Source organism: Gossypium raimondii, chromosome 4, assembly GCF_025698545.1.
Source record: "Gossypium raimondii isolate GPD5lz chromosome 4, ASM2569854v1, whole genome shotgun sequence".
Classification (NCBI taxonomy): Eukaryota; Viridiplantae; Streptophyta; class Magnoliopsida; order Malvales; family Malvaceae; genus Gossypium; species Gossypium raimondii.
In genome coordinates this window covers 38,477,399-38,501,771 of record NC_068568.1, presented here as the reverse complement: position 1 = coordinate 38,501,771, position 24,373 = coordinate 38,477,399, and the positions used below count along the sequence as shown (strand labels likewise).

Below are 24,373 nucleotides of genomic sequence, written 5' to 3'. Positions count from 1 at the left end.
TTTTAACTGTAAACATCACCATTTTTCCCTGCATCATGATTGGAGTACAATAAACCCTTCACTTTTCACATTTTGACTTTTGGCAGTCCCACGATAGTAAAGTAAATTTATATTTTGTTATTTAGAAAAAGTTACCAAATGGTAATTAAGCTATTTAAATTTTTTATTTAAGTTATTAAGTTTTTAAAATCGTTATTATATAACTTTTTTCTGTTCATACCGCCTATATCAATTAAAAGTTATTATTCTTCCTTTTTTATAATTCAATTTTTTTATGAAACATCTTTTAAACCTCATAAATCTGCTATTTAAAGTCTAAACAATTTTTTCTTTGATTTCTAACTATAATCATTGGATCGACTTGGATATAAGGTATATTTTTCACTCGTCATCAAATATTAATCTATCTTATCAATTATCGAATTATCATTTAGAGCTCGTTAATCGATTTAAAATAAATATATATAATAACTCAAGTGACTTAAGTAAAATTTTTTAAATAATTTACTGATTTAAATAAAGACTTTTAAATAAATTATTAACTATCTTATAATTTTTAGAATTAAGTAGCTAAAACATAAATTTATTAATAATTTAATTATGTTATGTGCAAATACCCCTAAAGATAAAACAATCCATTCAGACGTAAAAAACTATGCTCATGCAATAAAATACAGGCAGGTTGGGGTCCTCATGTTTAACTATGTGAGTGTGACCCGCTTTCACATATTGGTTCCATCCCATCACATACCCTTAAGTGTCGTAAACCATCTTTACTGGAAATGAAACTCATCATTGTCTTCAAGAAGTTGAAGCAGCAAGAAACCTGCACTTAAAAAACTCAACAAAACCTGACAGTCTAGATTTGCTGGTTCCCAGTCGTATATTTGGGAATTGTAAGAAAAACCAAATGTCCAAACAAACTTACAGGGTTTGTTTCTGCTTCCAGAGGAGGTTTAGGCTGGCAGTTTCAGAGGCACCAGAGGATATCAAGAAACTGTTCGAACAATACTCCGAGAATGGGATAATGACCATTGATGGACTGCAGAGGTTCTTGGTCGAGGTTCAGAAAGAAGATAAGGCTACCAGAGAAGATGCTCAGAAGATTATTGATAGTGTTAAACATTTTCATAGAAAGGGTGTAAACCTCGAAGCTTTTTTTAAGTACCTCTTTGGTGATATTAATCCTCCTCTTGCTTCTCTTGGGGTAATCATATTTCTCTCTCTCTTTGGATTGCCCTTTGTCCTTTTTAGGTTTATTAATTGGGCTTTGAATGCTTCCGTCCAAATTAGTCGATTTATGTTTTTGTTTGGATGCTGTGAAAATTTTGGGAGCAAAGTGGAACATTTTTATACGTGATTTTGAAGTTAGTTCCCTCTTTGAGTTTTCACCTTTACTAAAAATGGATAATTTTCTTACCCTTATTGTTTCTAGTTGGAAAATTTGGTGTTGGGTTCTATGGGATTTAAACGAAACAAATACCTATTTTCAGCTCAGCAAGCTGTAATGTCTAGTGGCTGGATTAGTAGCTTTGAAGATGGTCATGTGATGATACCGATCCCTGCGAAAAGTTGGGACCAACTCACTTTCTTGTTTGATTGCTAAAGCAAATTGTTTTAGTTTTCTTCTTTTTGTGCTATCATGTTCATTTGTTTGATTTCAGGTTCACCATGATATGAGTGCTCCTTTGTCTCATTATTTCATATATACTGGTCACAATTCTTACCTTACTGGGAACCAACTCAGTAGTGAGTGCAGTGATGTCCCCATCATAAATGCACTTAAGAGAGGTGTCCGGGTGATAGAATTGGATATATGGCCGAATTCGACGAAAGATGATGTCGATGTTCTTCATGGAGGGTATGTTCTTCAAGTGCAAATAGTTACTTGAATGGATCTATCCTTGATAATTTTACGCAACTTGTCATACTTACATTGCAATATTTTGGTATGTTTCGAAAGAGCAGTCCATGTCTGTCCCCTGCTTCCAAGAGAATAACGAATGTTTCTTTCGTGTAGGACATTGACTACTCCAGTGGAACTCATCAAGTGTTTGAGGTCTATTAAAGAGTATGCTTTTGTAGCCTCAGAATATCCGGTTGTCATAACTCTGGAAGATCACCTTACGCCAAATCTTCAGGCTAAAGTTGCTGAGGTAAGTCTCAGTCCTTTTGATGTGGATTTAATTGTCTGATATTCCGATAATTTACGCTTCTATGACTAACTTCTAGATGGTCACTCAAACATTTGGAGAGATCTTGTTTTCTCCTGGCCCGGAATGTTTCAAAGAGTTCCCCTGTCCGGAATCATTGAAGAGACGCATAATCATATCTACAAAACCGCCAAAGGAATACCTGGAGGCGAAAGAAGTTAAGGATAAAGAGGATGATTCACAAAGGGGTAAGGCCAGTGATGAAGAAGCTTGGGGAAATGAAGTTCCGGACCTTAAAGGCAGTCATGTAGCCAATTACAAGGTGTCTGGTGATACAAATTGCGGTTTACCAGCTGTTTCAATAGAATTTACATTTTCTTCATGATTTCTCTTATGACAGAATGATTTGGATGAAGAAGATGAGGAAGATACAGATGATGGAGATAAGTCGCAGCATTCTCTAGCCCCAGAATATAAACATTTAATCGGCATTCTTGCTCGGAAGCCCAAGGGTGGATTAGATGCGTGGCTAAGGGTGGATCCTGATAAAGTGACACGTCTTAGCATGAGTGAGCAAAAATTTGAAAAGGCTGTAGTAACTCATGGAAAACAAATTGTAAGGTATTTGGCAAAGGATTTAGCAATTTTGATTTATGAGAGATCATCCCGAGGTTATTTGCACAATGAATTCGTATCTGTCTGGATTCATGAGCTTTTACTTCCTCACTACTTGACAAATCATTGAATGGTTTGATCTATTGTATTCGAATTGTTTTTCTTTTTTGTTTTAAGCTTTGTTTCATGTGTTAGTAAGCTAGTATTGATATGGTGTTATACTCTAATTGCCTGAAATGTGCATTATAACTTTTGATTTCATATTCTGATTATACTGCTACAGGTTTACGCGGCGGAATGTTCTTCGGGTGTATCCGAAGAGTACTCGTTTTGACTCGTCGAATTACAACCCACTAATTGGCTGGATGCATGGAGTTCAAATGGTTGCATTTAATATGCAGGTTTACACACCACACTCCCTTTTTGTTCCTGCTTTTCAGCTTATTGTACCGATGACAAAAAATTATGAGTGACAAAGATGTATGATACTAGCATAGAGTGTTCTTGTTTGGTTAATGAGCAATTGTTCAAATAAAGTTCCATTTCGTGTTTGATCCGGCAATTAGAACATGAAAAGCTGCTTCAGGGCCTATTTTGTTCTTTGTTCTGTCATGTAAGACATGATAGCCAGATGGATATTAGATGGAAATTGTATGAATGCTTTATTTAGTTGATGTTGTTACTAATTTCCTTTGAAAAATATTGAGATTCTTATCTGTTGGTGAATGATAGGGTCACGGAAGATCCTTATGGTTGATGCATGGAATGTTCAAAGCCAATGGGGGATGTGGTTATGTGAAAAAGCCAGATTTTCTATTGAACGCTGAGGAAGTCTTTGATCCGAAAATCAAGTTACCAGTGAAAACAACTTTGAAGGTGAGTGTGCGATCGCTGTCGGATCGATGATTTTGAACATACTCAGTCAATGATTATGATTTCTTGTTCTTGGTTTCAAAAGGTGACTGTGTATATGGGAGAAGGATGGTATTATGATTTCCATCACACCCATTTTGATGCGTATTCGCCACCGGACTTTTACTCGAGGGTAAGTCGATATACTGTAATTCAAGCAAGCTTTATATTTCTTGATTCACCCTACGGAACTCGGTTTAATGTAACAATGGAGATCTTCACTCGGAAAATTTGATCAAGCTTTGTCTCCAGGTGGGGATTGCAGGAGTTCCAGCAGACTCAGTAATGAAAAAAACAAAGATTTTAGAAGATAACTGGTTGCCTTCATGGAATGAGGTGTTTGAGTTCCCTTTAACTGTCCCTGAACTGGCTCTACTTCGGATTGAAGTTCATGAATACGACATGTCTGAAAAGGATGACTTTGGAGGCCAAACATGTCTTCCGATTTCCGAGCTAAGAAGTGGGATCCGAGCAGTGCCCCTTTACAGCCGGAAGGGTGAAAAATACAATTCCGTTAAGCTCCTTATGCGCTTTGAATTCATCTAGTCCCCTTGAAGGAGAGTTGGAGTTTCAGCATTTCTAAAACCAACTTCAAATTGTTTGATAATACTTGCGAGCTTGCGTGCAGACTGCAGAGCAATTATCTATTACATGTTAGCTCTTGCAATAATATATATATCAGCCATGTCAGTAATTTGTAATATATAATTATGTGACAGACAAAGAACCTTACACTGTTTATGTAGTAAGCAATAAGTCTGATCTATAACATTTATCTGCTATCATCACTTGTTTGTTTTTTTTAACTGCTGAATTTGTATAGTTTTCTTATCTCCACTTGGTGCATAATAATAATGATAGGGTGAGGAATCAGTAAAGAATTGCAAATTTTTTAATGTCATGTTACAAAGGTTGCATGAACTAAACCTCGCTTCATGAAAAGTACATTTTATTTTCTTCAGTTTGATGGTGAGGATGCTGATATTAATGCTTTGGATACTAAGCTCAAGTCTTGTGGTCCATACTGGTCTCCCAATAATGCCGCACTCGAACATCATAAGAACTTAAATGCCCTGAAAAATTCTTCACATGCAGTTCCTGCAGATTTCATTCCTTTATCTGATATTGAATCATCACCTCATCGTGGTGATGAAAGTTCAATCTCAAACAATTCTGTCATTGAAGAATCTAGGTAGGATGAAGGGAGTTCAACAAATTGGCCAGGGAGCATCGCCATGACGAAAAAGCATGGCTAGCCTTTGCAGAGTTCTAGGACAAGGTTGCAACGACAGAAAGGTGTTCGCTTACAGACTCCTGAAAAGAAGATTAGCATACTTGAGAAGGCAACTAAGCTTAATCCCGATAATGAACAAATCTTGCTTTCTCTAATGAGGGCATATCAGAAAAGGATAACACTGATGTGTTGATTGGGAGATATTCAGGGAGTTGTGTTGTGGAGAGAATTCTTGCATGTTGTTCAAGGGGAGTTCTCCAGATTTAAAAGTTTTAGATAAGAGAAAAATGTATGCACACGCGATCCAAGCTCTGTCTGCTACCTGCAATAAGCAGTTTGGACAGATTCATCAATCTAGGAAACCCACAGATAGTGCTATGGTCCATCTAGAGCTTGGTCTGGTAGATACATTTCTCTCCTTTGTAGGCTTGAGTGGCAGACTGGTCACCAGGAATTGGCCACCGCTTTATTTCAAGCTGAAGAGCTCTTTGTCACGTGCAATGCATATTCTCTCCAGCCTAGGAAGTAGTGCGACATACGGTCCATTCAAATGTCATCCATCAAGTTTGCAACAACTGAGAGCAGGGCAAGGGTTTAAAGAGAAAATACTCATTAAGATCAAAATGGGTGCGAGGTTCTGATGATGATCAGTCAGTTGCCCTAGTTTGTGCCGCGGCTTACTTGGCTGCTATTATAGATAATGTTTTTACAATGGTTCTCCCAGAACGAAGAAGCCAAAGTCGCCATCTAGAATATCTATTAAACTATTATGTTAGGATGCTTCAAAGACATCGTGAGCAATTTACTTTGTCCAAAGCTTGGGATACATGGATTGCAAATATATCCATCCAGCCCACAGCTCTTTAAAGCTTCAAAGGCATCACTCTTCACCATTGCAAATAATTTATTGCTCATACATCAAATTTCAGGTTATAAAATTTTAATAACTTTACTATTGCTATCCTATGTAACGTTCCATAAAGAAATGTGTAAATTATGACAATGCAGCGTATGAAAGGGGGATTAAGTTGGTGGCACAACCACATGATGGCATAAATTCAAATACAAATATTTAAAAAAAAAAAAAAAACAAAGCTGGAGGCAAAGGCATGGTGGGCGTCCATAGTGGGGTCATCTGGAGCAATTTATAACTGAGGCCGAGCAAGATCCCACAAAACCAACCATTAAAATATATCAATATCTTTCCATGAGAAACTTCAGCTCACGTTTCTAAGGTGTTTAAAACACTAACATTTTTCTATAAACAAATAAAAATACAACACTATTCCTTTGCTTGCCTTGCCCCGCTTTTTTTTTTTTTCGTTCTTTCTTTTAACAATTTTATTATAGATTTGGTTTATATATGTTTTTTTATATAAGGTTTAAAATCTTCCTGACCTATAAATATGAGGATAATACCCATCACCATACCTGACCTTATATTCTCCTGCATCGATAACAATACTTATATAAATCGAATTAAAATTCAATCAGTGATCATTTTCTCTTTTAACAAAAAGAGAGACATGCAAATGAGACTACCAGATAGAGGTGTATCTATAAATATTATTACATTATTTAAAACACAAACAATATATTTAATGAATAAAATAAAAGGATAATTATTTGACACATTGAAGTTTCATAATATAGAATATATTCTATTTATTTATATTTTAAATATAATTTAAAGATACATCACAAAATTTCAATGCAATTGTATATATGAACTTTAATTTGGTGCAATTATACACGTAAAATTCTAATTGTGGTTCAAATGCATACTTGAAATATAATTACAATATATAAACATAAAATGATGTTATATCAATAATTGTGTTAATATTTGTTAGAGAATATATATATATATATATATATATATATATATATAAACTATACAAATATTTGTTAAAGAAAACTAGATGAATATAATAAAAAAATTACAAATATAATTTAACTGAATTCACTTAGTTGAGTCGGTTTAATGTAACTTTTGCTCATCTCTAGTTTTGTGAAAATGTTGAATTGTAGGTGTAGTAGTCAAATTCTATATTTGGCATTGTAAAAGAAAAGAAGAATTATTCAATTTTAAATAATTTTTACAAATCTAGTTTTGTTGAGTTTCATTTAAATAGTAAATAAAAAAAGAAAAAGAAAAATTATTAAAATTTTAATCAGTTTTACCAATATAACTTTTCTATTCTTTAACAAATACAAATAATTTTTAATATTTTAAAGTTTTAATAATTTTAAAAATCATCTGAATGAATCTAGGCATATAGTTGTTCATATGCAAATGAATTTGGACAAACATATGTCTAGATTTATTTCGACTTAAATTTTTAAATAATTTTATTTTTGAATTTCATTTAACATTTTATAATTTTATTAATGTTTTAAAAATTCTAAATTTTAAAAATTATTTTTTTATAATTTAAAATTTATATCTAGAATGAGTATGGACAAATGAGTGTCATGGTTTGAATGAATCTGAACAAGCATTTGTCTAGGTTCATTCTACACTTAAATTTTTAAATAATTTAATATATATATTAATTTTTGTTGACGTGTACTGCCAGGTCAACAACATGATAGCTAACTCAATCTTCGTTAATGACCATGTCAACGTTTTAGTGGTGTAAGATAAAAATTGTTGATCAAAGGACTTAATTGAATGTGACTTAATTGAATGTGTTTTTCGTGGAGAAGTTTAATTGATTTTTTTGCCAGAGTTTAAGGGCTTATCTAACCTCTTAAGTCAATAAAGAATAAAGAAAGTAAAAAGAACAAGAGATAAAAGAACTAAGGGAGAACTATGCATTTTATTCATAAGTAGGATATTTAGAATGTTTTTCAAGTATCTATTTATAAACATAAGAAATATAAATGATAAAAAAAGTTTCTACTCCTAATGGATGTTACAGTCATAAGGTACATCAAACTTCTTATCCTAATAGACATCCACTTTATAATAATAAATATTTATAGCACTCCCCCTAGGATGCTCATTGGTAAATAATATGTTTCGTTAAAACTTTATTAAGATAAAAAAAAACTTGTGGGAAAAAAATATTAGTGAAGGAAAAAGAGTACGTATATCTGTAAAACCCATAACATGTTGCCTCATTAAAAACCTTACCAAGAATCCCGATGGGATAAGATCTTAGTTAAGGGAAAGAGAGTACAACACATATTTACTCCCCCTCATAACAACATCACATGATATCTAATAATCGACATATTTCAATCTTAAATACTAGCTTTTCAAATGATAACTTGAACAAATTTTTAAAGTGCTTATGTAATCATTCATTCGAAAGTCATGAGTGATTAAGAATTTTGGGAAATTTATTTTCATCTCTTTAGGAGTTCAAACAATAAGCATAGCAAACGTTGACTATGATCATTCTATAAAAATACATAAGTTCAAATCATTTCAATTAATGTAAATATTTACTCAAACATATCGAACAATTTATCAAGAATTTCTATATGCTTCTAGCATTCTAAATCCTTCAATGATTTTCATATAAACTTCACTATTCGATTTATTTAAGACCTTCATTCTCTTTCATTATGTCAACAATATTACATACAAAACCGTTGTCCGACAACTTTTCATTTTGTTTCCTTATTTTTCTCGTAGTGGCATAACTTATTGAGATCTCTTTATTTTCATTATTTTCATCTTAATATACCTAATTCTCTTACGGAGTTTTAATGATTAGTTATGTCTTAAATCTCTTCAGAGTACTCACCTCTACTATATGACAATCTAGATTTATTATTTTTATGAAAATTTTCATCTTTAGAACTAACCGATCTAGCATGCTTCATGCATGCATTTCTTTCACTTATTCCAACAAGTTTTGCAACTAGGACTTCAAAATATCAGCTGGTACGTGACATTTGGTTATTAGGTTAGAGAATGCATTTAGTAGTTACCTTATGACAAAGTGAATTATCTTTTGAACTCCTAGTTCAAGTTACTTTCTATAAGGATCTAAATAATCATAATTCACTTTCTAAATAATTTATTCATCCAGTTGTTATTTTACTCCCCTTAGTGTTGGGAAAACTGTCAAATCAAAATAATAATCACCAAATCATGTCATAATTGAATCTCCAATTTGCTCGAAATATCTAATAATAAAAGGAGACTCATAACTTATGTATACTCCAAATTTTCTTTGAATACTCATTTTGTATATTGTGGTGGAGCAACTTGATCATATACCACATATTCAAAAATTTTAAAATGGGAAATATTTGACTTTGGTCAAAAGCCACTTGTAATGGGGAATATTATTTTAATTTATTGGCATAATGTGTACAAATGCTAATGCATACGAAATATCATATCCTTATTCATATGAAAAATTTTTTTGTTCACTTGAACTGGTTGTTAATATGCTTAAGAAAACAGAGTATGAACGGAAGTGATAGCAAAAGCGGGCACTTATGACACCATAAAAACAAGGGACAATGAATTATTTACGCAATATGGTTTCCCTATACTTGTGGAGCCTAACTAAGTGGGATGAATCCACCATCTTTGAACTAACCAAAAATATTATCTAAACCTTAAATTATTTTTCAAGTTATTTTAAAAAAAGGGATAAATAGTAAATTTATACATGAACTTTGGTTTAATGTGCAATTTGATACATGAACTTTAATTTAGTGCAATTATATACATGAAACTTGAATTGTGGTTCATATTCATAAAACTTTGATTTTGATTCAATTGTACACATTTGAAGAAATGAATACTTTCATTTATTTTCATATTGGATTAATATAATTGTTTGTATATGCAATATATCGACATAAAATGGTGATAATTTGATAATGTTGTTAGTGATTTGTGAAAATTTAATCAAATCAAAATTTCATATCTAAAATTACATAAAATAAAATTTCATGTATAACATTGCATGAAGGATAAAAATATATATAATTTTAATATTTATTCCTTAAACTTGCACCAACTCCTTTCCATTATTAAGGCAATTAAAATAACCTATATATTTTTAATTTAATATTTAAAAGCATCACTAGAAAACATAATCATATTTAAGCATGTCATCATACTCTAAACAATTAAATTAATATTACTTAGCGAAGAACCTTAATCTATAGGTGAGAATATTGACTTTAATCACTGGTTATTAAATTTGATCAATAAAAATTAACATCTAATTGATCATGACTTGAAATAAACAAAATTGTTAGATTGATTAATTTTATTTTTAATAAATATTTTCTAATTTTAGTGGGAGATAGAGGTCTAAATGACATGAATTATAGGATAAGTGAAAGCCCAACAAAGTGACTCTAAACTTTTAGCTACATTTGAAAAACGAAAGATAATTTTAAATTTATATATGAATTTTGATTTAATGTGTAACTTGATGCATGAATTTTAATTTAGTTTAATTATACACATGAAACTTTGATCAAATGTATACATAAAACTTTAATTTTGATTCAAACATACACATTTGAAGAAATAAATATATCAATTTAATTTTATATTAGATAAATATAATTATTTCTATATGTAATATATAAATATAAAAGGATGGAATTTCAATAATTGCGTTAGTAATTTTTAGAACTAAATTCCACATTAAACTAAAATTCATATATAATTTTGAGATTTATCTAAAAAATCCCAAAACTCACTTGGAATATTTGTAAAGAATGACCAAAAGTGGATAAATTTGCACTATGATGCTAAATAATGGCACGTCAAGGGTTTTAGAAAAAAAAGTATATGTTGTCAGCCCAAGTAAATGATAATTTTTGAATGTAGTAAGAATTGAATTAGTAGATGAATTTATTTGATTACCGATTTTTATTCAATCAATTTAATTAATTGAATTATAGGTTAAAAAATAAAAATGTAAAGATTTATTTTATGAATTATAATAACAAAATTAAATATATAAATTACGGAATAAATTATATTAGGATCATCTTAAAATGTATAGTTTTTAGGCACCAATAAAACAATGTCACGTCATTAAATTTTAAAGATAACAAAGTATTATTATATACTCATCTATATTTAATATCTTCTCCAACTTAATTTAACTTTAATTAAATTACTTCAAATAATTAATTTTTAAATTATAAACAAACATCTTTCCTACTTTTACAAATTTTATTCATTTTGTTTTTTTATAAGTTAATATTTTTTATTTTTGTGCAACCAATTTTAGAAAAAATTAGTAATTTTTGTGCAATTTTTTCCATGTCATTGACACATAATTTTGGTAATTATTTTATATTGAACTCGAACCCTGAACCTTAAACATTAAATCTCGAATCTCGAGGTTCAGGGTTTGGATTTGAGATTTAAGATTTAGGGTTCAAAGGTTTAGGATTATGGGTTCGGGGTCAAGGGTTTGAGGTTACGGATTATGATTTTGAGATTCATGGTGTAAGGGTTTGGGGTTATGTGTTTGGAGTTTTAGGTTTTGGGTTCAGGTAAAAAAATTACTAAAATTATTTTTCAATGACATGAGATTTGTTTTTTGAAATATCATTAAATAATTGAGAAGGGATCATGAATAATGTGGTGGGAATCATCTATAGAATAATTTCTCTATGTATGAGTGTATAATAATAATTTCATGTCTTTAAACTTTGATGATGTGACAAATTTTATTAATGCCTAAAACCTTAATTTTTAAGATCATCTTAATGTAAATTATTCCCATAAATTACAACTCTTTTTAATCTATTTTGACCCACTTCTTTCATTGGCTTAATTGTTTCTTTTAACAACTCAGCCCTTTTTCTACTATCAAAATTTTATTGGTTGAATTTGGTGTTGTTTTGATAACATTAGGTTTTCCTCGATTTGGTATCATTTTCTTGCAAGTTTCATTTTAGATATTATACCTTCGTTCTTTTATTTTAATTAATGGGTTGAATATTATATTTATAAAAATATTTAATAAAACTAAGCAAGAGAAGTGAGTTTTGAATTACTCAATAGAATATAAATGGCATACAATCTCAATTATTATTATTATTATAAAATAATCTCTTGAATCCATTAATATAGAATTGGATGGTATCTAACTAATTTTATTTGCATCCCAAGACCCTTAATTTATTATTTACTTAAAAAAGATAAAATTATTATCAGCTTTTGGTTGTATTCATTTCGGTGTATTACATAGTCAGCTACAAATTTTAAAGAAAGATGGTAGTTAAATGGTTCCATCCATTTACTTTTATAAACATATATTTTAAATTTCAAATTATTTACGTGTAATATGTTTAGTGGAAAACATCAAATTATTTACTCTTAATTCGTAAGATAAGAGTTAGGAATTGTAAGCAATTGGATGTAAATAATTTAATCATAATTTATACCGTTAAATTTTAGAAGAAAATTGAAATGTGATTACTTAATTAGAATTTCTTATACATACTACAGTTATTATGTAATATACAAACACACCCAAATGCAATTTTTTTTAAAAAAAGAAAGAGGTGCAATTATAACTAGGAATATGCGACAATTATTTAATGTTAAACCTAGTATTTCCTTAATCAACGGTGGCTAAATGGTGGGACAAAGTTGTTATCTTCACATAATCCCAAAATTACCAGTCAATTTCAGGGCCCTTGAACACAATACGCTAAAAATATAATTATTTTGCTACTATTAATTTTTTATAAACTTGAGAAAAGCAAAGAAAGTAATTATTTTTATAGTGAAATTGATTTTTTTTCAAAAAAATAAGATTTAAAAAAAAAACAACATCGGAGACGATCCAATTATTAGCGTGCTTCTATTTTACATTCAGCTATAACAATTTATTAAATAATTACTAATATTATTAAATTATTATTGGATGGCCAAAATAAAAACACAAGTATAATAATTAGAAGAGCTGATGAAATTTGTCTATCAACCAAAATCATCTAGGAGAATGTAGTGATTCAATTTGAGACTTGCCCTTGGGACCTCTTAGTCTGATGAAAAGTCGATATTCATCGAATGTCATTGGTGAATACAACGCCGGTTTATCTGTTGAAACGAGCTCTTCCATTGGCTGTATGGGTATATCGCTCTTTGGATTGTAAAAGAACCCCAATGACAGTCTTTCCATGTCCGAATTTACTATCACTCTGTGCTCTACACTCTTGTAATTGGCATTGCTTAGGACCTAACTCAATTATAAAAAACAAAAAAAAAAAAAAACATTATATAATCAAGTAGAGGATTATAAAATTTTCACAAATATTGAAATCCATTTCAATCCCCTTGGATTCATGCTATCACGTTTCAAAGATAGCATATTAGAATCTCTAATTTTAGTATTTATAATTCTTTCTACCAAAAACACGAGAATTAAAGGGGGGTTGAATATTAATCCTATTGTATTTCTCAAATTATATGATTGGAACCATGATCAATAAATTTTATTAAAATTATGTAAACATCTGCTTCATGAGTTGATATTTGACATCCTGATAATAACACTGTTTATCTCTGTGTATTGGGAAAGTATGTATGGCTATAATGATAAATGGAATACTTACTATTAAAAGAGCCTTGATTAAACAAATGGGGAAACTATTTCAAGTGGAAATTCTAGTTTGGTCCAAGGCCATGTCATTGTCAATGTGATTAATTATTAGGCTTAGATTTCCATTGTTGAATTATTGAAATCAATAATAGTTAAACTATTTCCTTTTCTTTTCCTTTTTTAAAGTAGTCATAGTTAAACTATTGGGTGGTTTAGAAAGTTACAACGAAGAAAATGGTGAATCAAACCAAAAATAATATATATGATTTTTTGTAACACGTGGATAAAGGAGACTAACGATTCAATACCTGCAAACATTCCAAACATCTTATCTCGTAAACCTTAAAATAATCATGTTTATCCACTTTTTTTTTGTTTAAAATTATAAACAGTCACTACATTAAAAATTAATCACAGAAAAATCTAGAGGAGAAATTGTTTTATAATATTTTGAGAAGCTTACTTATATGGCAATTAAAAAAAAAAAAGTAACCTAACACTAGCTCATGACTTTAGTGGTGCATGCTTAATCTTCTATTCAAAAAATAAAGGAAAAGATGAGAAAAAGTTTGGAAGGCGAAGACTTAAATATAGTGAATGTCATAATGTAATAATAGTTGGTATGATATGTGATTCAGCATGTGCTAAAAAAAAAAAGTGAGTTGCTTTTTCGGGATAAACCTTTGAGAAAAAAAAAAAAAAAGAAAGAAGGAATTTCACCTGTATTTGATCACCGATGTTGACGATAAATGCATGTGGGGCAGGTTTAACGGTGATCCATTTGTCGTCTTTTCGGACTTGAAGACCGGGGACTTGATGGTCGGTTAAGAGAAGGGTTAAACCACCGGGGTCGGAGTGGGATGACAAGCCAAGAGCCAACTCAGGCTGTGGACATTTGGGATAAAAGTTAACCCTTAGACATGCCCCAAAGTTGTCTCCACCGAATGCATTTTGGAGACGGTCCTCTTTTAATCCAAGGCTTATCGATAAAACCTTCATTATTCTCCCACCCAACTTCACCAGTTCCTTCCCATATTCATCAATTACTTCCCTACATTCATTACAATAACCAACCTTCGTTTATTATAAATAAAATTAAAAAAGAAAATCCAAGATGATGGTTGATGAAATAATGAATTGTTTAAATATATTGATGGGAATCCGGCTAAGTTTGAGACATATTACACAGTAGACTAAAGAAAACGACAAATCATAACATGCATTGACAAATTTGCATAGTACAGCCGTTGAATAAGCCAAATCAAAAAGCTTGTATTCATCCCAAAATATAGTTAACCCACCAATTCTTTTCTTTCATATCGCATCCGGATAGTTTAAAAGTAATTTTCGAGATGAAATGGGTACCATCTCAGTTAATTGTTTTTGCTTACCGCCTCTCCAACTCTGTCGACGTTAAATTGTTTTAACAAAAAAAATAAAGGAAGAAGAAAGTTCAGTGTGAGTAGTACCTGCAAGAATCAGGAGGTGCAGGCCATTTGTTATAGTCTTTGAGAGTTAAAGGAAGATAGTGAAGATAATAATAATCACTCCAATCAAGAATGGCACCTTTTTCAATCCCTAATCTGCTACCATAACCTTCATAAGTCTTGGGTGAGTTAGCATAAGCTTGTTTCATCTCCATAGGTAAATGGAAAAAACTACGCCAAGTTTCTCGTACTTGATCCATGAATCCAGGGCAAACTCCATGGTTCACAACCTGAAAAAAACCCCACTCCCGACAAGCCAATGAAATTTGATCCATCGTTGATTGAGGCAGATTGTTTCCGTCTTCCGACAAGCCTGTAAGATCGATTATTGGAATATTTACATCCATGTTCGAAGGGTCTTCTTCCACGTTTAACGAAGGTCTGTCCGTAGCTGGTTTTATATATCTTTCTGGAATGCTTTTTAGGCCACTTTCGGACAAGGATTGGACTCGGATTACTGGTTCAGGCCAGTCGTGTAACTTGTTCATGATGACACACACACACACACAAAAAAAAAAACCTGTTCGAAGTTTCCCAGGTTGATCTTGTAGCAAAAAAAGAAGAAGAAAGTAATACGATGAAAGAAAAGGCAAAAGAAATCCTTAATATTTTCAGAAACGACGAAATTGAGAGACAAAGAGAAGTGGGGTTTTTTTTTTTTTTGAGAGGGGGGAAAGGTGGTTAAAGAGCTTTAAAGGAGAGGGGGCATGGGCATGGGCATTGGGGATGAGTTTGAATTTTATGGAAAGCGGAAGGTGTTGAAATGAGAACGCGAAAGAAATGGGTTTTTTTATTTTATTTTATATATAAAAATAAATAAACAAAAGGTTATTTTTGTGGATTGCGATGATTGAGAATATGGCCTTTCCCTGCTAGATCATTTGAGGAGTAACGTGCTGTCTGTTTACAGGTCGGCTCCAATGAATCTGATAATCCCATTTTTTTTTTCTCTTTAAAATCTTTTATTCAAGTTGTGATGATTACAATTTAAGTTGAAGCAAAATATAATGTTCAAAATTCATAGTCGGGATTGCACATTTTATCTGCTTCTAAACATATTAATTAATTGAAGATTGAATTGTGATACAACTCTCAAACATGTCCAAGTTAAGGAAATCAACATCTTATATTATCCGGATCCTTCAATTTTTTACAAAATGTTTTGCATTTAACATATATTTCAACATAAATATAAAATATCATCTTTTAAATTTATGAAAAATTAATCAACTAATATAAAATTAGAAAAATCATTTGGTACATTGACAATAGAATTTTTAGGCTCCATCAATAGAGTCAGGGGTTGATAAGTATTCTATAAGGAGTATGGTATAATATTTAAAAAAAAAACTATTTTAAAGCCGCTTGTGTAATAAATAAAAAAATACTAACCCTACAAAATTTTAAATATTTTTGTAGAATTATAAATGAAAATGTGGTGTGGGGTCAGATGATTAAGAGTGGGTTTAGATGGACGGTGCGTTTACCTGCAATTAGTGTAAAAATAGTGGGGGTGATGAGATTAAATACTGTAGCGCAAGACAAGAAGTAAGTTAAACGCATTGCACCGTACCCAATCGCCTATTCAAACCCACCCTAAATCTATATTGTTTTGATTTTTCTTTTTAAAAATAAAGTTAAAATAACCCGTTATATGTCATATGTGTATTAAGATAAACGGTGAAAAGGAAAAGAAAGGAAATGAGTAATAATAATAAATTTTAGAGAAACTGTTGTGGAATTTAATATATCTCATGTAAAAATTTTTAAAGATTTGACTTCTACCTACAAAACTATCCACATTACAAACAAAAATGAGTGAATTATTTTATTATTTTTCATAAGCGGCTTTTACATTATTTCTAAACTTAACTATATATATTATAATAATTTATTCTCATAATTAAAACATAAATTATATTAATAAAATTATATATTTCAAAAACTCAAGTATATACTTTAAGTTATTTATATTGCTTCATCAATAATTTAATTAATATATCATTATTTAAACAATACTAATCATAATTTTGATATATAATCTCCAAAGAATCTCGAAATTTTAGTTGAAAAATGATATAAAGGGATTTCAAGCACGTGGAATATTATGCCCGTCTGATTAATTAATTGAATTATTTTCATTATCCAACATGTTAATAATGTCTACCATATTAAATTTAAAGACAAACAATATATACATTTTAACTAATTATTCCTTGTCTTACCGGTTTCATATTATTGAAAAGTCTAAACTCAATTAGTATATGTTTTCTTATTCATACTTAATATTTTATAATAATATGTTAAATGTTTTTTTAGTAGAACCCTAATGTGATGACTTGATGGTCAAGAGTATCCATCGCTTCAGATGTGGTCTGAATTCGAGTCATATTAGTCGCAGTTATTATTCGAACTTTATCTTTGGTGTTATTATAATTCACACACACAAAAAAAATATTATTTTAGTAAAGAATGTGATTGGTTCTTAATTACTTTTACTTCATAAGATTTAAAAACAACAACAAATGAATTCTCTCATTCTGTAATTAATTATATATAACCATACTTTTATGGTCTAAAAATAGATAATATATTATTTTTAGGCCACATGAAAAGTCAAGAAAAATATGTAAATTTTGTGTTTTGTTGTATTAGTTGTATAAACATAACACAAAATATATAGACATACTATTTGTATTAAATTACTAGAAATTTTAGCATACGTATATATATATATATATATGTGAAAGCTATGTATTTAAAATATAGAGGTGTGTTTAAAATAATATACAATAAACAATAGTACATTTAGCTTGAAACTAATTAATAATTACACAAAATATGTACCATATTGTTTCCATTTTTGTGAAATTGCTGTAATGTGTCAATGGAAGTCCTCACTTTTGACACCAATGCAACAAAACAACTTGTCATATTTGGAAGATTGACAATTTATTGAAACAAATCTTTGGGTTGTGCTTATATCGTGGAATGATTCAAGCCCATTGATAAATATCAATTCAGTTAGAGAAATATATCATGAGGATCGAATCGGATTGATTATATCAAATCCTTTGGATCAGACCAAAACTTGAAGTCTTATCTACCAACAGTCCATTTTACATTAGTTGTTAATGTTATCTTGTATTTAGCTATTTTAACTATGGTTTAGAAGAGATTCTGATTGATTATTAATAAATTAACAAGTCTCCAAAATCTTTATATATTCGAGAGACTTATATAGGTTGATGTATTTATTATTAAGAGTACCTATTTGTTAGTAAGGAACTATTGGAAAAATGAGTATGGAAAACGCAACGGAAAATAAATTTAGGGAAAAACCAGAGTTTAAATTTTTTTTCCAAAATAAGATCTTGGTTGTGATATCTAAAGTAATAAATACTTAATCAAAATTGTACATTTTTTATTTGTCTAGGATGAGCGCTTCGATTGAGTAGTCTTCTCTGTTATCCTCAAGCTCACATTTGTCGAGTCTGGGCTCGTTTTGAATCAGAAAATTTTTCACAAAAATTACTAGTGAGGTAATTTTACAATTTCTCTAAACTTTTGGGTTAAGTTGTAAATCAGAAAAATATCTCTAGAAATTTTTTGGAATAATCTATTTAGAGAATTTTCTCTCTACAACTTTCTCTTGAATTCAAAAGGTGTAAATAATGACCCAAAACTCTCTTTATATAGGAGAGTTTAGAGAGTTTAGAGAGTTCAACTATGATTAAACTTAATCACTTTATTATTAAATTAATATAATATTTATCTTGATAAATATATATTAAATTAATGTTAAATTTTATTAAAATGATAAAATGTTTATGTACAAGATAAACATTAATTTAAATTTAATATTAAAATAATTACTTAATATTAAATTAATAAAATACTATTAAGATAAGTATTAAATTAAATTTAATATTAACCTATTAAAATAATATTATTTTTGGAATAATTGATCTAAAATCAAATTCTCTAGTAGAGTCCTAGTAGGAGTGTAACTCTTCCACTGCTCAACTGCCACCGCCACCAGGACGCTACCTTTGCAACCACTGCGACACCCTTACGGCACCTCGAGCCGGTTCAACTGCTGTCGGTTCAGTCCGGGTCAATGACAACCTGACTAATCTAATCTAGCCACCGGTTGGACCGTCTGCCCGGTTTCACATACCAAGCTCGGTTCAACTAGTTTTTGAGTTTTGGTCTTAATTTTGGGCTCCCAGGCCCAATTTACGATCTTAGGTCCAATTTTCAAGTTTAATTACCATTGGGTCAATTGTTTGACTTGAAAATTAACTTTCAAAAATATCATATTAATTTTAATTGATTTGATTAATTTAATTTTACTTGATCAAAATTGATTTTTTCCCAAAAATCACTTAGATTTTTCAAATTAATTTTTCAAGAAAATTCTTTAATCAAATTCTCTAGTTGAACAATTCTTACGACCACCTAATTTAATTCCACATCGAATGAATCGACTCAATTAAATTATTCTCAAAGTCGTAGAATTTTCTTCTGATTCAAATGCATTCCGATTGAGTTTTTGTTGAGCTAGCAAAGGGACCAATCGAACATAAACAATTAGGCTCTAGTGATTGCAATTATGTTCAAAGCCTAATTGTTTATGTTCAGAAGTATTGTTCCGGTAATTCACAATTACTTTATTATGGAGTCAGTCCAGATGAAGTACCATGATTGAAAATTCATTATTGTATACTCTTTATGCAAACAATTCATCCAACAGTTTTGTCCAATGGCTTCGTCATGTGTGTGTTAGCCTCATATGATATCATTGATTCCTTTGAGTTAAATCCGTTCACTCAATACAATCATATTTTATCTCACTGTCACCATTGTGTCTTCTTAATGATTAATATGATCACTGTCAACAAATGACTGTGAAAAATTGTTCGTTCGAGAATAAGCAACCCATGGCCACGTTCCATCTTTATCAATCCACACAATGCCAATTAGAGGATATCATTAACTCTTTAATTGACCTATGGATTTCACTGTTGCTAGTAAACATGCCATACACAAGTTATGTACCCAACATACCAGCTATGCGCTCGATCATCTTTAGAGCATAAGCTTCCACTTATATCAAAGCACATGAGTTGCATATGCATGGTTAGTGACTAACTCAGGATTTAGTTAAATCACACCATAAACGTCACAAGTGAATTAATTCACAAACGAATTAAGAATTAATTCATCTTGGGTTTAGTCTAATGTATCACACTACCAATGAATGCATCTATGTCTCTCATGGAGTTAACTGCTTCGGTAGCCAAGCCATCTCCCCAATTGGAATTGTGGATGACATAATAATCCTTCTCAGTATTTGAATCAAATGCTCACTTTGATTCTTTTACGGGATTACGGGCTCATTTAGATTATCTACTGAAGTAAGTTGTCTTTCTCGAAATGTAAACGTTCTTTACAATGCCACTTATCTTCAGTTTGAATTTTAAACAATCAATGAGCTAATATTTGTTTGTTACAATTTCGCTATGCATGCAAAATATAAAAGACATAAATACAAAAGACATAATAGTAAAATGTGAAATTAACTTTATTTATTTTATTCATCATTCAAATAAATAGAAAACAATTACATGTTTACTACAATATGAGCACATTTTCCAACAGGAACATTATTTTTTAGAATGCATTTTGAAAATAAAACATTTTTGTGATTGATTTTACAAGCTAAGTTCTTAGGGGGAAATTTAGTGATGGAAGGTTTAGTACTTGAATTAAAAAAGTGAGGATTGTTTATTGGGGTGTTAGAACTAAGATCATTGGTTGTATTGTTTTGAAAGATAGTAGATACATCTCATTAAATTAGGCTCCACAAGTATAGGAAAACCAAACTACGTAAACAATTTTCAGTATCATGTTTTATTGTTGTTTTTACAGTTATAACAAAGTTGCCCACTTTCGTTGTAACTTCTACCCATACTTTGATTGTTATAGTTTAGCAATCGTTTAGGTAAAAAATTGGTATCAGAGCTTCCCACTTAACATAGCTAGTGGAGATTCTTGGTGTTGCTAATTGCAATATATGGAATGATCATCAACCACTCATCTCTAGATGTTGGATTATGTCAATTATGCCTACTAAAAGACACGTATGAAGGCAAACATCAAGTCTATTGAAGAGAAGGCTTGGCACTTGGTCCTTATAGGATGGGAACCTCTATTATTTGAACTGAAGTTGGAAGAGCCTGAAAATTTGAACTAGAATGGGCAATTGATGATGAACGCATTGTTAATGCTAACTCCAAAGTGTCATATGCAATTTGTTGTGTAGTATACACGTAAGAATTCAAGAGGATCTCAAAATGCATTATTGTTAAAGCAACCTAGGATATTCTACAAATTGCACATGAAGGAACCAATACTGGCATGTAGTCCAAAATGCAAATGTTGACAATTAGATTCGAGACCTTGAGAGTGCAAGACTCGAAGATCATAGGAGAATGCAAAACTTTATGATATGTCGAATCAAATATTTACTCTAAGAGAAGAATACTCTAACATGAAGCTGATCATGAAGGTATTGAGATCTCTTTTAGAGAGATTCTCTATCAAAGTTACTACTATGGAGGAAGCTAAAGACCTTGAGAGTCTGGAAATTGATTATCTCATAGGGTTCCTATAGACCTTTGAAATGAATCTTGATGAAGCCAAATGAAGTAGGAATAAATGTGAGAGAAATATTGCACTTCAAATGGAAGGAGTGCCAACTTCCAACATCATTACGATTGAAGAACTCCAAGAGAAGATTGCATTACTCACTCAAAACTTTAACAAGATATTTAAGAAGCACTCATAGAGGCTAAAAAGTCCGAACCTAGCAAGAATTTTCCCAAAAATAGATCTAAATGAGTGGTCATCAAAGAAGAACTAGAAAAGGATAAGAAGAAAGGTGTTTAATGCTATGAATGTCAAGGAAATGGTCAAATCTAGACTGATTGTGCTAATGCACTAAAGAAAAAGTCATTGTGCTTGACTTGAAGTGATGAAGATTCATCCAACAACTCGAAACCAGATGAAGACCATCTCAGTAACTATGTGGCTTTTATAGCAAGTACAATCACAAGACTTGAAGATGATTATGATGAAGATGCTGATGGTGGTTCTGATGAGGAATTTCTGAAGACCTATAAGATAATATTAGAAAAATAGGAATAGGTATGCGATGTGAATTCAAAATTACTCTAAGAAAATGATCATTTCAAATATGAAAATTCAAGGCTAATCAAGTAGATTGAAGCTAAAGAATCACTACTTGTTGAAGAACTTTAACAACTTAGTGAAAACATAAAAAAAGCTAACAGCAACTAAGAGTATGCTTGGGAAGTTCAATACCAAAAGTAGCATGCTAGATGAACTCCTCATTGCTTCGTCCACATTAAATACAAGAAACAAATAGAAATTTTAGGGTTTTTTCCCCTCCTATTTTCCATCCATCAATTCACTAAGGCAAGGAAATTTTCTTTGATAATTTTCATGGATTCCTAGTTAAGAAAGCTTAGTTTATGCAACCCAAATATTAATTTCGCTATTGTGAAGTTTTACCTAAGTAACCATTGTTGATTTTATGAAGTATTGAAGTTTGAATTGGTCAAGTGTTAAGCTTAGTTATGTGAAAAACGTGTTATAAATGTAGTGGAATGTGTTAAATCAAGTTTGATTTCAGTTTAAGCTATTTGGCCAATTACATGTTATTAGGGACCTATGTGTAAAATGTAAAATCTTTGATGTTTAATTATGAATATTAATAGTTTGAGTTCCCTATTGAATAATAAAAGAGAAAGAGAGGGCGATAATCGAGTAGCTAATTCGATTTGTGCTAACTTGATATGTTTTCATTATATGACTTATTTGGTGTCAAGTCCAATGAGTTATGTAAGTGTCAATTCTAAAGCATATTAAATGACCAAGGTAATTGAACATGAATTATTCCATGTTGAATAATAAATTGATTGATATTTTGTTGTACTAGTTAAATGAACTTGTATAATGTTATGATGTAGTTGAAATTAAATATTGATAAATGTAGAGATAATACATATATGTATTCGTGAATGGATATACATTTATGAAATTGAAATAAGTGTTTTGATATGAAATATAATGTCATTATGGTGGTACTTGGACTGACATTTATACTAAGGATATTTGATAATGAAATTTTCCTACTAATTTTTTCATGCATTATATGCCTATAAAGTCTTTATATATGTATGTGTGTGTGTAAGATAAAAATCATGAAAAGAAAAGTTGATCTATGAAAATAAGTTGATAAAAGGTTAATGATATAATATTTGGATGTCTTAAGTGGCATGACATAATGAAATCAATAGTAAATATGATGTTAATTTAATTTTGATGTTTAGTAGTTAATATTGTTTGCATAATTCTTGTGTTAAAGGTTTAAATGTTTGATTTTATATCATGTTAAAATAGCTTAGCTTCTTTGCTCAGTATACAAAATTATTTGTTCCTATGAAAAGGTGACGGACAAGTTTTGTTGAGCTCATGATAATTCGATAGCATCTAAGTCTCACCAACTTAATTCAGCAACGTTTGTGCTTCTTTTGAACTCTAATATTAGGTGGCATGTACTTTGTAAGGAATGTTGAGTCAAAAATGTCATTTTGGTTAACGTTTGCTCATGATAATGGTTGTTCCTTAATATGGTGCTCAGTCGATCCACAGCCCAAACAAGCACCAGACCTTTTCTAACACTCGCTCATGTGATGCTTATCATAAAACCTATATACCAAAATTCTAACCACTCCATGAGGACCCCCAGTACCCACTGCTACTGCATTCTGCTATGGTTTGAACTCTCTGGCTTGTTTCACAGGTTGTGGATTTGGGCCAATGGGACCAGACTCTCTCTTATTTTGAACCTTAAGCTTTTTTCCCTCTTTTTTTACTCCAAGCGCTTAATCTCCTAAACGATCTTTGTCTTCTCAACCAAGTTTTAAAATACCTTTTCCTGATGTGGGGCCACTTTTATTTTCAGATCATACCTTAAACCCTCTTCGAACAGCAGACTCTTGTCTTGTCTAGTCGCCACCAGATCCGAAGCATAGTGGCTCAATCTCAAAAACTCGACCTCATATTTGACCACAGACATATCCGATTGTTTCAGTTCTATAAATTCCAATCAACGAGCCTCCACATACCTAGTCTTCACATACTTCTTTTGGAATGCCTCCAGAAAATAAGTCCAAGTTATATGTTCAGCTTGTGTACCTCTAATCACAGACTACTACCACTAGTAAGCTTCATCCTTCAATAAAGACACAGTACCCTTAAGTTTCTATTATGGAGTGTAGTTCATTTCCTCTTGAATCCCTTAGTGGTTTCCATCCAATATTCTGC

The 24,373-nt window shown here is 30.8% G+C and overlaps 2 protein-coding genes across 2 annotated transcripts; one reads left to right on the top strand and one right to left on the bottom strand.

Moving 5' to 3' along the window:
* Window positions 1-734: 734 nt before the first annotated feature.
* LOC105780353 (phosphoinositide phospholipase C 2) lies at window positions 735-4,486 on the top strand. Its single transcript, XM_052629582.1, has 9 exons — window positions 735-1,207; window positions 1,665-1,861; window positions 2,021-2,156; window positions 2,233-2,475; window positions 2,554-2,774; window positions 3,052-3,169; window positions 3,501-3,644; window positions 3,727-3,813; window positions 3,933-4,486. The coding sequence occupies exons 1-9, from the start codon at window positions 911-913 to the stop codon at window positions 4,224-4,226; spliced, it is 1,737 nt and encodes a 578-aa protein (XP_052485542.1). The 5' UTR covers window positions 735-910; the 3' UTR covers window positions 4,227-4,486.
* Window positions 4,487-12,752: 8,266 nt separating this feature from the next.
* LOC105780988 (jasmonate-induced oxygenase 2) lies at window positions 12,753-15,623 on the bottom strand. The gene is made up of 3 exons (XM_012605543.2): window positions 14,939-15,623; window positions 14,190-14,520; window positions 12,753-13,106 (listed from the first exon to the last, which is right to left on the bottom strand). Exons 1-3 carry the CDS (start codon window positions 15,442-15,444, stop codon window positions 12,858-12,860), a joined length of 1,086 nt encoding a protein of 361 aa, XP_012460997.1. The 5' UTR covers window positions 15,445-15,623; the 3' UTR covers window positions 12,753-12,857.
* Window positions 15,624-24,373: the final 8,750 nt, after the last annotated feature.